Below are 14,086 nucleotides of genomic sequence, written 5' to 3'. Positions count from 1 at the left end.
AGCCTAGTGTTCCGTTTAAGAAAACTATAATGTGATTAAATGATAATAGAAATAAAAGCAATGTAAAAAAGGAGTAACTTTATGACTCAAGGTAGGAAAACTTACATAGAAAAGCACAAGCACAAAAGAATAGATTGAAAAATTCAACTACCTTAAAATATTATGGCCAAAAAAATAAAAATAAAGATATTATGGCCAAATAGCACTCAAAATGACTATGAGATCTTTCTTTACATCCATCAAACTGGCAGAAATGTCAAACTTACAAGAAATACTAAATGTTGAAAGTATGTGCAACCGAAACCCTTACTATCATTCTAGTGTAAAGTGGTAAACAAAGACGAAGCAATTTGCATTATATAAATACGTATCCCATGAATCAACCACGCCCATCCTAGAAAAATTCTTGCTCATGTGCAGAAACATGCATAAGAACAATCTCAGTAGTATTGTTTGTATTGGCAAAGAAAAGATAATAAAAATGTCCATAAGTGGGAAAATGGATACATTATATATAATATGCTCATATAGCATTGTGGTCTTTTCTTAGTTAGTTGGATCAGATGAATATCTCTCACATTTAGAGAAGGAAGGTAGAAAGAGAGGACATACCATCTATCATTTAAGTTAATATACACAAAATGAACAGTGTATATATGTTGTTTACACAGATTGTAAACTATAAAAAGATAAGGAGGAATTGACAGGTATAGAATATTCTTTCTTTTTTTAAAGCTAGATAGTATACAGTTATTAATTATATTATTCTTTATATCTTTTTGGATGTATTAAATCTTTCATTTTTTTTAAAGGACATATGATGCTTACTACTCTTCAGTGGCAATTTCCCTACCACACTGAGAATACCTGAGGTAGCAGTAGTCCACAGTATAGCACTGTATGCACTAAAAACCACAATAATCCAGTAAGAGATATTTGTTACAAGGTTGTTATAAAATAGTCACAGGGATGTAAAGTACCACATAGGGAATATAGACAATAATATCAAAATAGCGATGGTGCAGATGGTAGTGAAAGATTGGGGGTGCCCGGCTGGCGTGGCTCAGTGGTTGAACGTCAACCTATGAACCTGGAGTTCACGGTTCAATTCCCAGTCAGGGCACATCCCCGGGTTGTTGGCTCAATCCCCAGTGTGGGGCCTGCAGGAGGCAGCCGATCAATGATTCTCTCTCATCACTGATGTTTCTCTTTCTCTCTCCCTCTCTGAAATCAATTAAAAAAAAAAAAAAGATTGGGGGTATCATTATGTAAAGTATGATTGTCTAAACACTATGCTGTACACCTGAAACTAATACAAAATATTGAATGTAAACTATAATTAAAAAACAAAAACTTCATGTTATAAACTCAAACCAAGTGATGCCAAATACAAAACAGATGAAAGTGGAGCCCTTGAGTAGAAGAGAGAAAGAGGGTCTGAGGGTTCTTAGCTTTGCCTGCTTAGAAAAGGTAACTAACAGGCTCTCTCCCTCTCAGGCAAGCATCTCCTAAACTCTCAGGGTCCTCAGAAGATTTGCAACCAGGGGAGCAATGGGCAGCAGCAGCTTGTCCCAGGCTAACCCCCTGACCCCGTCTCCAAGGCCCCTTTTCTCTGACTTTCCAGTCAGCCAAAAACAGCCCTGCCTAGGCTCTCTCCTGCTGCCTTTTTTTTTTTTTTTTTTGGTCCACATTAGAATTTCTGATCTATTTGGAGTTTCTTCTTCCTTTTTTTTAAAAAGTGTATTCATTTTATTATTTTTTAAATATATTTCTATTGATTCCAGAGAGGAAGGGAGAGGGAAAGAGATAAACATTAATAATGAGAAAAATCATTGATCAGCTGCCTTCTGCATGCTCCCTACTGGAGATCAAGCCCACAACCTGGGCATGTGCCCTGATCAGGAATCTAACCGTGACCTCCTGGTTTATGGGTCAATACTCAACCAACTGAGCCATACTGGCCAGGCTGCTGCTTCTATTCTAAGCCCTTCCTTGTTTCACTGTCCCCAGCTTTAATAAATGTACTTTCAAAATAAAAATATTTTTTACGCTACTACTAAAATAGTTCCTAATAACTATAAACACTAATCAATTATTTCTTACCTACTGTTGCGTTATTATTTACATATTGAGAGAGCAGATCTTCATCAGCTTGCTCATGCTTTTCAGCAGAAGCGAAGTTTTTCTTGGAGAAGCTGTTGTTCTTTTTTAAAAGGGCTGTTTTACTTTCAGGTTGATCTGAAACTGGAATTTCCACTGGTTTGTAATTAGCATGGATATATGGCTCTTCAGGAAGCATATAACCTTTACTAAAACACTGTAGCAACCATTTTGCTCCCACTACATGAGGCCTAAAAAATAATGCAGAATTATATGTTAGTTTAAACTATAAAGACCATAATCCCACCTGCCATGCAATTTCCAAAATTACATGAACATGCAATTTTAGGAAGCATTATTACAGAATAGAAATTGCTGTGAATAAAAAAATGACAAAACCTGTGGGCTGATTTATCCCAAAACTGCTTCAATTCATCATCATAATCTCCCACAATAACATGAGTTACATCTTCATTGAGCTGGTTAAAACGAACTCCACCTCCACTGTTAATAAGCCTTCTCAGTTTATCTAGTTTTCTGCCACTAAAACCGCAAAGATATATCTGCAAAGAAAGAAAGAATTTACTTTGATTAATGCATGTAAGACACTATTTCTCTCACAAGTAACACATTACAAATATGTATCAAAATCTACTGTATGTAAATAAGACAACTCGTGTGTTTTAAGATATATTGATAGAAAAAAAGAGAAAAAAAAGATATAATGAAGAGTGTATTCTGAAACTTTGATTTTTATCACTTCTTCATAATCCCATAGCATTCTTGTACGTCACAGTAGATATTTGATAATTACTTTGGTGCTTTAAATAAAAGCCAGAATAAAATTATCTTCTGAATAGACTTTGAAGGATGACAGATGAAGGTACATCCCAGGCAGAGGGACCCTGACAGATAAAGGATGGACATGGCCTAATAAGTGCACCTGCTTAGCTAGTGTGGAGGGTTTATGCAGAAAAGGAGGAAGCCCAACTCTGAAGGGTCTTTAAAGTCAGACTAGGAAGTACTGATGTACACTGTCACTTACTGCAATTATTACATAATAAAGACATACCCGACAACCATCTAATAAATCTTCAGGTGCTTGAAATGCACTGACATCCAGATTTTCTAGATTTTCAAGTATAGGCTCCACTTTGCTATTAAGAATGGAATTATATATCGATTCATTTATGCAACTTGCATTGATGTTGGAAATATTGCTGACATCTGAAAGAGTACGACCTACATATTAAACAAAGATGTAATATTTATGAAGATAAAATAACTGATTACATGTTTTCCTATAGATTAAGTTTTCTGATACACACAGAGCTATGAACAGCTTCCAAAGTTAAGATTCAAGTGTTTTTACTGAAATCTTGGTGGCAAAATACGAAAAGGAAAAATAAAACTAAGGCTCATATTTTATTGAAATGAAAATATATTTAATATGTTTACTTAACAGTGACTAACTTTTAATAAAAATCTAAAGTTGCTGGCCTTAAGGCCCAGGAAGCTAATATTAAAAAAATAGTTTATAAACATCTGCTCAATTGCCCAACATGTAACCTACAAACTAGAAACGGTCTTAAATTTTATACGAATATAGATGATCTATAACAGCAACAAACTAATAAAAAAAGGAAATGTACTAATAATATTTGCACACCAGTCAAGTTCTTAAAAATTAAAATTTTAAGTCTATCTGTTAGTATTCTTAATTTCTTTAAGCATCTTCTTCATTACATCAGGGTATGAAAGAAAGTATGCATTCATTACAAAAAAAATATCAGAAGTTCTTAACTAATTTTTCATTCAATTTGGTTCTAATACAATTATGCCTAGAGGCAGAGCAAGAAAAAATGGAATTCCCTACTATCTCTCACTGATCCTATTATCAATTCTTACACAGAAAACTGAGAGTTTACTTTAATCCCAATGAGACTTACTATTAATTGTGTTGATCTGGCCAGCAGGAGTTGAAGTATCAGGCATAGTGTTTGTTTCTGGTCTAGGCTCTGTCTTGTACATGGATTCATCCTGACAAAAACCTTTCTCAACACTATCAAAAAACCACTGTGTGGTCACACAGTGTACATTCCATCGCTTGGCACATTCATATTTTTGACCTATTATGTTCATTAGGAAAGAGAGCAATGCAAATCATTAAACTCTGTCTTGGCAGAAATATTCAAATTTGCCGAAACCGGTTTGGCTCAGTGGATAGAGCGTCGGCCTGCGGACTGAAAGGTCCCAGGTTCGATTCCGGTCAAGGGCATGTACCTGGGTTGCGGGCACATCCCCAGTAGGAGATGTGCGGGAGGCGGCTGATCGATGTTTCTCTCTCATCGATGTTTCTGACTCTCTGTCTCTCTCCCTTCCTCTCTGTAAAAAATCAATAAAATATATTTTTAAAAAAATATTCAAATTTATGATAGGTTATTAAAAAATCCACCTGACACAAAGTTAAAGTCACTAGTAATTACTCTTACTTTTAAATAAAGACAGATGCTATGTGAGGAGTTACATCTCTTACAAACTTATATAGAGTCAGAGGCAACTGTGGGGTAACTGAAATAATATTAGACTTGGTTTGAGTATACCCTCCATCACTTAATTTCTTTAAACCAGTTTCTTTGTCTATAACAGAGGGATAACTCTCAGAATTACACCATTTTAATAAGAGTACATAAAACAACTGTGAAAATTGCCAAATACCAGCTCTGAGTAGACTACTCTTATGTCATCAGATTCTACTTGAAGTCCAGGAGAGATATGCAGATAAATAAATTACATTAAAAAGAGCATATACCCCTGGCCGATGTGGCTCAGTTGGTTGGGCCTTGTCCCATGCATTGAAAGGCTGCTGATTCAATTCCCGGTCAAAGCATATGCAGGAGGTAACCGATTGGTGTTTTGCTCTCACATGGATGTTTCTCTCTCTCCCTCTCCCTTTCTCTCTCTATAAAAAAGTCTTATAAAATAAATAAGTAAATAAATATATATATATACCATAAAACCTTTTACTGCCTTAAAAGTATTTTAACACCATGCATTCTGAAACAGTATCATAGGGAAATTGAGGTCAACATGTAATAAAAATAACATGAAAGCCGTTTTTTTACATTCTTGAGAGCCAGGAAATGAACTATCCTCAGAATCAGAAAACAGCAATAGCAGTTACCAATTTTACTTATAATCATAATATAATTGGGCATACACAAAATTCTGACTTAATTACAATTACCAATTTTACCAATATTTTTCTAATTTTATTTCCTATCTAGGTCTGAATAAAACACTATAGATATGAGATGAGAAAGATATGTAATTTAACTACATCTATTAGCTCTCCTGTTATCCATCCAAATTTCTTGTCTCTTTTCTAAGTATTTGGTAATTGTACAGGAGACTTAAAAAAAATAAAAAATAAAAATTGGATAAATTTAGATAAAGCACCACTGAAAGTTTTTATTTTATATTTATTGAATGACCTGAATAAACACTAGGACAGTCATGTAATTTTTCTACAAATTGTGACCCAAACTATTTTTGTAAGATTTTTAGGAGAAAAAATACCATACTACATTTATGATATGTCAGAAGCAAAAGCTATTCTGTAAAGAAAATCTTAAATTGTTAAAAAGCAGAGAAAATCTTGCATTTGTCTATTCAGGAAATAGTTTTACCTTTTGGTTCTTGCACAATGAGGTGTGTACATTCATTCATTTTCAATTGTCCCATGTATTGGCCTCCATGCTTAACTGTGAGTTGCTGAACTGACTTCCTTTCTAAGCCACACAAGCCAGTCACACAGATTATGCAACCAAGAAAAATAGGACACTTGAAGTCTTCCATGTTTATATCAGTATATCTAGTTATTGTACTGGGGAAAACAAATGATAAAACGGGGAAAAATGAACATATTAAATATACTCGATAGTTTAAATTTTACCAGAAAAGAAAGAACAATATCACTAATGCTTTCCTCATTTTTAAAGATTTTTATTAAATCTTAAGGGGAGCCCTAACCGGTTTGGCTCAGTGGATAGAGCAGGGGTGGGCAAACTTTTTGACTCGAGGGCCACAATGTGTTCTTAAACTGGACTGGAGGGCCAGAACAAAAGCATGGATGGAGTGTTTGTGTGAACTAATGTAACATCATTTCATAAAAGGGTTCGGTCTTTTTTTTTTTTTAGTTTTATTCATTTCAAATGGGCCGGATCCGGCTCGCGGGCCGTAGTTTGCCCACGGCTGGGATAGAGCCTTGACCTGCGGACTGAAAGGTTCCAGGTTCGATTCCGGTCAAGGGCATGTACCTTGGTTGTGGGCACATCCCCAGTAGGGGGTGTGCAGGAGGCAGCTGATCGATGTTTCTCTCTCATTGATGTTTCTAGCTCTCTATCCCTCTCCCTTCCTCTCTGTAAAAAATCAATAAAATATATTAAAAGAAGAAGAAAAAAATAAATCTTAAGGGGAACTCACAGGCACTCAGAATTATACTAATTGCTAATCTAAGCTTGGCACCATATCTCTAATAAAAAGTAATGTTTCAGTCAGTCTCTCAAAATTGTTTTAAGGGAAAACTTTTCATTAACTCTGTAAGTCCGTGTTGGTTAAAATGGTGGTTACTTTCCAAAATTTTAAGTCTGAATCTCTACTTCAGTTGCCTACTAGAAAAACAGAATCTGTACCCTTTTCTTATACAAATAATAAGCAATGATTTGGGGCAGAAACCAACAAAAATATCATTGTCTTCTGTTGCCATGCTAGGCAGATGTGTTGATGAAACAGGCTGGGAATGAGGGTGCCAACGTGGAGACATGATTAGGATGTGCGGGATGGTGTGAAAGACTGGGAAAACTCCTATTTAATTCAAACAGTGGAACCTGGACTTAGAGTTACTCTAATTTTAAAGGAAACTCAATTCTGTCCCTTGAAATAAGCTCTAAGTGCCATGAAGGCAGAGATGCTATCCTGTTTTGCTCACTACATATGCCTAAAGCCTAGCTCAGGGCAGATACATAAAATGGGCTCAATTAATATTTACTGAATGATCACATCCCAGTTAATGACTTACATTTTATTTTCAACCTTACACATACCCACTTTGGGAGGGAATACAACTGCCCAAATGACTAATTTGCTCTCCATATTAACATATGGGCACAGTATTGAAGAAAGCAATATAAAAGTTGCAGCTGCCATACTGATTTTCCCAACTATTTTACAGGTACTGCTCAAAACAATTTTATTATCAAAGCATTTCCTACCTTGTAGCTAGTTCTAACTCCACAGCCCAGTGATAGCGAACCTATGACACGCGTGTCAGAGGTGACACGCGAACTCATTTTTTTGGTTGATTTTTCTTTGTTAAATGGCATTTAAATATATAAAATAAATATCAAAAATATAAATCTTTGTTTTACTATGGTTGCAAATATCAAAAATTTTCTATATGTGACACGGCACCAGAGTTAAGTTAGGGTTTTTCAAAATGCTGACACGCCGAGCTCAAAAGGTTCGCCATCACTGCCATAGCCCATTCTACCTATCGACCTCTAACCAGGTAACAGTTTTTAGAATCTGCTCTTTTGTTTTCATTGGAGAAAAGAATAATGACCCAATTTTTGTCACTGAATGATAAATCCAAAGATACAATAAAACCTCCCCTATGAAAACTCACAAGCTAGAATGACTGAATGTATCATTTTCAAATCTAGAAAATATCAAAATGTCTTTCTTACTTCTCTTGTGATTTCTCCCAAAGTGTGTTAACCCAAGAAGGAAGCAAAATTGGTTTCTTTAGATTTGCAGCAACTAAGTATTTTTTGCTACCAACTTCTCCGGCAATAAGGTGAGTTACTGATACATTAAGGTCTCTGTATACACGTCCACCCATCATTTGTACATATTTATGAACTTCTTCCTGTAGTCCCAAGAGAAAATATATTAATACTAAAGCAAACTTATTTTTTATACAATATCCCATATATATATATTGTTAGCTTGAATGCACAAGTGTTTCTCACCAATATAAAATTAAATAATTAACCATTTAATTAATATATTTGGAAGGTAAATATAAATTATAAATAAAATTTTTTAAATTTCTATTTATTGATTTTAGATAAAGAGGTAGGAAGGGAAAAAGAAAGTAAGAGCGAGAAACATCATTGTCATTCCACTTATTTATGCATTCATTGGTTGCTTCTCGTGTGTGTCGACTGGATATCAAACCCACAACCTTGGTGTATTGCGATGACACTCCAACCAAGTGAGCTCCCAGGCCAGGGCATAGATTTTAAAATAATTACCTTTATACATTATTTTCCTGTTTATCTCTTTGAACTCCATGAAGTTATTAAACTATGTTGTTGGGGTTTTTTAAATATGTTTTTATTGATTTTTAGAGAGAGAAAGGGAGAGGGATAGAGAAAGAAAAACCTCGATGTGAGAAACATTGGTCAGTTGCCTCCCGAACACACCTCGACTGTGGACGGAACCCACAACCTGGACACGTGCCCTAACTGGGAATCCTACTGGTTACCTTTCTGGTGCATGGGATGACGCTTAACCAACTGAGCCACACTGGCTAAGGCACTATATTGCTTCTATAAAAAACAATATATTTTAATTTACCATACATATTTTAAAATGTGTAAATACATATATAACATATCTATTACATACCTCTCTCAGAATCCCCCTCTTTTTTAGGATTTCCCATCTACAGTGGAAAAATGTAATTCAAAAGCAAACTCATTGACTATATAGGGGAAAAAGTGAGTTTCCTTTAAAATTTTTTTTTGCTTAGCCCTGGCCAGTTTTGTCCAGTGGATAGAGCATGGGCCTACGGACTGAAAGGTCACAGGTTCAATTCCAGTCAAGGGCATATGCCCAGGTTGTAGGCTCGATTCCCAGTGGAGGGCGTGCAGGAGGCAGCCAGTTGATGATTCTCTCTCATCACTGATGTTTCTCTATCTCTCTTCCCTTCCTCTCTGTAATAAATAAAAATGTATTTAAAATGTATCTTCTCGCCGTAGCTGGTTTGGCTTAGTGGATAGAGCATCGGCCTGTGGACTGAGGGTCCTGGGTTCGATTCCAGTCAAGGGCACGTGCCTAGGTTGTGGGTTCAATCCCCCGTGGGGAGCGTGCAGGAGGCAGCCAATCAATGATTCTCTCTCATCACTGATGTTTCTATCTTTCTCTCCCTCCTCTTCCTTCTCTGAAATCAATAAAAATAGATTTAAAAAAATAAATAAATAAAATGTATCTTCTTAAAAATAAATAAAACAGATCCCACTATATTAAACTCATAAAAAAATAAAAAAATAGTCCTGGTCAGTGTGGCTCAGTAGGTTTAGCATTGTCCTGTGCACTGAAGAGTTGCAGGTTTAATTCCCGGTCAAGGCACATGCCCACGTTTTGGGTTCGGTCCCTGGTCAGGGTGCATATGGGAGGCGACCGATTGATACCTATAGTTTTCTCTCTCCCCCTCTCTCTAAAAATAATAATAAAAATGAAAATATAAACACCCAGTGTAAAGTCTTTCAAGTATATTCTACACAATGAAAAATTAGGTATGGAAATACAGACATATTCCTCAACACCTACCCTTTTGTCTTTTTCCAGGCTTGTACAAGATATAGTTACATCACACATAACCATATTATAAACTGGATGCTCAGCTCTTGGGACACATCGCTGGTGTTGCATACAAAATATGACTACTTGAGGACCAACAATTCTGCAGCCAAGCTATAAAAAAAGGAAAAGTTCAGTAAGTAGGGAAAGAACTTCAGTCTTATAAAATTACATTTTATATTATTTACCAATTCTTTATAAAAGTTGATGACGACCACAAAAATTTCACCAAACTGTTTTAAGAAAAACATAGAAGCCATTATATAATTTCTCAGATACAGTACTCATTAACTACACACACATGAAAGCAAATCAAACAATGCAGGCTATCAAAAGAAATAAGCTCCAAGAGCCACACTCACTCAAAATTACCACTGAAATTTTAATCTCGGGAACAAACACAATCTTAACAACGGGAAGGGTGTATGACTAACAGTCTTATGCTATAATTAGGAATTATCCTGACATGTTTTTTAAATGAAGCACCCAGTCAATGAAGCAGTTTAAAAATACTAAGCCTACATAAACCTCATCTAAAATACCTCTTATATCACCAAAAAACAACACAAAACCATATAGTTCTGGGCAGTTTCTACATTTGTTTTAAATACTCTGTCTGCAACTCAAAGTCTTCCCAAGGCAAACCCACAAACACTTCTCTTAAGATACTGCAGGTTACTAAAAACAAAAATGACCTTTCGATTTCATTGATAATTGACACTAGCACATTCAAGCCAGGCTAAAAAAGCCTACAGTTGTGAAAGTCACCATAACATGACTGAAATATCTACAGAGTAAATTATTATCTTCTTGATCAGAAGAAAATTGAGTTTTTGATGCTACTGATTCTATCTGACAAGCAGTGTTATTCCAAAAGGAGGGTAAGACCAACAATGCTTCTGGCAAAAGTGGGCACAGACCTTCCATAAATTGTACAGATACTGCATTTGCCTACTCTTCTATGTTTTCTTCTCCTTCATACAAGAATCACTTCTTTGTAATCTGGATGGAATTACAGCCTGTTTACTTTTATTTCAATGCTTCTCTCTTGTCCAGACACCAAAAAAGTAATGAGTCAGTAGACTCTAGAATCAACAGAAAGAAATGAAGATGGCTCACTGGTATATTAGCAATACTCATCACCAAAATGCTTCCTTTGACATAAAGTACAGGTATTAAAATTCTACCTGTAAGAGCAAGTAGTCTGAGAGACAATAACCAAGCATTACGCTGAGGTCTTTTCCTACTCTTTATTTCTCCCTGGAGTTTAAGGACAGTAGAACTCAATCACTAAAATGCTTCATTATCGCCCTGGCTGGTGTGCCTCAGTTGGTTGGGCGTGCAATGAAAGGTTGCTGGTTCAATTCCCAGACAGGGCACATGCCCGAGCAGGGGGTGTGGAGGAGGCAGCCAATCGATGTTACTCTCTCTCACATCCATGTTTCTCTCTCTCCCTCTCCCACTAAAAATCAATAAACTATTTTTTAAAAGGGGGGTTAATTTAAAAAATAAAATGCTTCATTACTATAGGGTTCCCTTAAACTAAGTGAAAAAAAGCCCCTGAAATACTATAAAAAATTACATATTAACAAAAGCTTATTATAACATAATTAGCCTTTAAAAATATTCCAGACTCCCCAAACCAAAAAATTTCTTTGTATTCATAATTTGCATAATACTTCATGATCAATAAATAATTTGTCCACTGAAGCAAAAACAAACCAAAAAACACACTACTGCAGGAACACATTATAAGTCAGCAAACCTTTTTGAGGTGATCGAAGACAACGCCACTAAAAGGGTCACAGATATAAAGCGATCTATCATTCTCCTTTATCTTCAATGCCTCTTCTTCTGTAATGATCTGAAGATATTCTTCGGACTGGAACTCTTTTATTGACTGAAAGAAAAATGAAATAAGATTGCAACTGAAATTGTCCCTTCTTATTGAAGTCCTACGAACTCTATATTCAAAATCCATCTCAAGTCTAGCCTTTTCCCTGTTGGACTCTTCCATCACCTCTCACCTAGACCTCTGCAGAAGTCTCTAAAGTGTTTTCTTCTCCCTTCCTTGCCCTAAATCTCTTCTCAATACAACAGCATGGAATCTTTTAAACAATATAAATCACATTATGTTACTCTCTGCTCAAAAACTTCAATGTCTTCCAAGCACACCCAGAATAAAATCCACACTTCTTAGGATGGCCTACAAGACCAAGGCGTCCAGCCCTTGCCTGTCTCCCTGCCCTTACCTTCCACCTCTCGCCGGCCTTACTTTTTCTCTAGCCACTCCAGCTTTCTTGCTACCACTGGAACAAGTTAAGCATGACCTCATTTAGAGGCTTTGCTCTTGCTCTCACTGCCTGGAATATTCTCCCAGGTTTTCACCAGACTTGATGCCTCACTTCAAATGTCACCTCCTCTGAGATGCCTTTCCTGATCACGATTTCTAAAATACCCTTTCCCTCCAGTCTATGTTATGAAGACATAACACTGATATTATGTAGACATATATAGTTGTCTCTCTCCCTTAAAACAAAGTTTCACGATCCTGTTTGCCACCATATCCTGGCACCTAGGTAAGCACTCAAATATTTTCTGAACAAAATTTGAAGTCCTCATGTTAAATAAATACTTAAAATGATCCTTTCAGATGAGTAAGTCAGATCATGCCACTGTTCTGATTAAAACCTTCCAACGGCTTTCCATGTCACTGAAAGAAAAAGCCAAAGTCCTTACAATGGCCCACAAGGCCCTACATGTCCTCTTAATCCTCCTCTCTGAAGCATCCCTTAATATTCTTCCCTCCATCTCTTGCTCATCATACTACAGCCACACTAATGTTGGATAGACACTTCACGCACTTTCCCAGAGGCCTGTCTGTTTTCCCTCTGCCCAAAACCTTCTTCACCAGATAGCCACGGGGCTAACTATCTCACCTCCTTCAAGCAAATTCAAATATCATCTTTTCCATAAAGGATACCCCAATCACACTATTTAAAATTACAACCTTCCAGACCCCGTAACCCGTCTTGCTCTTTTCTCTTCCCTTAACACTTAGCACACTGTAACATACTATATAGTTTAGTCATTTATTATGTCTGATTAATGTCTACTTCCTCCTGCTAGAATAGAATGTAAACTCTAAGAAAGGAGGAATCTTCTGCTCTGATCACAGATGTATCCCATGTGCTAGAGCAGTGTGGATCGGGCACACAATATTTATTTGCTGAAGGAGTGAACTTTAAGGAAAACCCTGCTACAACAGAGCTTCTTAAACTTTAATGTACACAGAAATCACACTGAGGATCTTGTTAAAAGGTAGATTCTAACTGGTAATTCCGAGTTGGGGCCCAAGTTCTGCTTTTATAACAAACTCTCAAGCTATGCTGCTGCTGCTGGGGTCTGAGAGCAGCAAGGCTCCACCCTGCCCCAGGTCCTCCCATATCATGCTGTACAGAATGAAACACTTTTAACGACCTACCAACCAAATAATGAACTGTAACCAGTACAGGGCTGACTCAAAATTTTTCAACACACAAAGGTCTATTCTGATTAGTAGACAAAAGAAAGCAACTTAATTTCCAAGAACAGCAGGTCTGTCACTTTTAACAGAAATCTCAGATTTAAAGCCCCCCAACAAATATAATGATATACTCACATGAATTAAAAATATCTAGCAATGAGATATCTATGTTAATGGAGACTACAGTAAAAACTATGTATTTATGAAAATAAGATAACTATGAGATATAAAAGTCCAATAAATCAAAAACTCTAAAACCAAGAAAATAAAGCATCAAACAAGATGTTTTCAACTGTTCTTACCTCAAGAGCTTTAAGAAAGCATTCGGAATTGTCTGGAGACTTTAAAAACTTCACAAAAAACGGTTCTTTGTCATTTTTGGACATTTTTGAACTGTCAAAATAAGGGAACCATTAACAAGAACAAAACCACATTATGCATCACTATCTGCATAAGGGACCTATTTTTTTCTGCGCAGACAAGAATGCCTAAGGATAGGCATTTTGGCCTCCTCGCCCGTGAATTCATCCACTTTGTTTGTAAGAAACGCAGGAAGGTGGGCAAAGAGAAAGATAACCTGCAAGTCAGAGGACCAACTCAAGGTCCCGGAGCTGAATACGTTAAGGGCCTTCACTATCGGGGCTCTAAGTCCCCTAAAGTTTAGGGCCTAAACCAATGAGCGATCGATCCATTGCATTCAGGACGAATCCGTCCCGGCAGGTAACCCTCGGCCCTCGCGGTCTGTTCGCCCACCCGCACCTGGGCTTTAATGTAAACGTGCAGCCGGGGAGCAGGGCCCTGCCTCCCCGGCCC

At 36.7% G+C, this 14,086-nt stretch overlaps 1 protein-coding gene across 3 annotated transcripts in view; it reads right to left on the bottom strand.

Moving 5' to 3' along the window:
* TOPBP1 (topoisomerase (DNA) II binding protein 1) overlaps window positions 1–14,086 on the bottom strand; it is a 52,849-nt gene that overhangs the window by 29,521 nt on the left and 9,242 nt on the right. Inside the window, exons 2-10 of one of the 3 annotated variants that reach the window (XM_014537518.1) lie at window positions 13,576–13,666; window positions 11,513–11,647; window positions 9,718–9,861; window positions 7,848–8,029; window positions 5,790–5,986; window positions 4,050–4,229; window positions 3,173–3,342; window positions 2,500–2,663; window positions 2,104–2,351 (exon numbers count right to left, since the gene is read on the bottom strand). In XM_014537518.1, coding sequence (XP_014393004.1) covers window positions 2,104–2,351; window positions 2,500–2,663; window positions 3,173–3,342; window positions 4,050–4,229; window positions 5,790–5,986; window positions 7,848–8,029; window positions 9,718–9,861; window positions 11,513–11,647; window positions 13,576–13,659 — 1,504 coding nt within the window. In that variant the 5' untranslated portion in view covers window positions 13,660–13,666. Of the gene's footprint in view, window positions 1–2,103; window positions 2,352–2,499; window positions 2,664–3,172; window positions 3,343–4,049; window positions 4,230–5,789; window positions 5,987–7,847; window positions 8,030–9,717; window positions 9,862–10,667; window positions 10,833–11,512; window positions 11,648–13,575; window positions 13,667–14,086 lie in introns of those variants that run through there. The other 2 variants (XM_014537519.1, XM_005863566.2) reach the window with 2 other exon arrangements.

The sequence above is a fragment of the Myotis brandtii genome, unplaced genomic scaffold, assembly GCF_000412655.1.
Source record: "Myotis brandtii unplaced genomic scaffold, ASM41265v1 scaffold18, whole genome shotgun sequence".
NCBI lineage: Eukaryota > Metazoa > Chordata > Mammalia > Chiroptera > Vespertilionidae > Myotis > Myotis brandtii.
The sequence above is the reverse complement of the archived record's forward strand: the minus strand, read 5'-3'. Positions and strand labels throughout refer to the sequence as shown.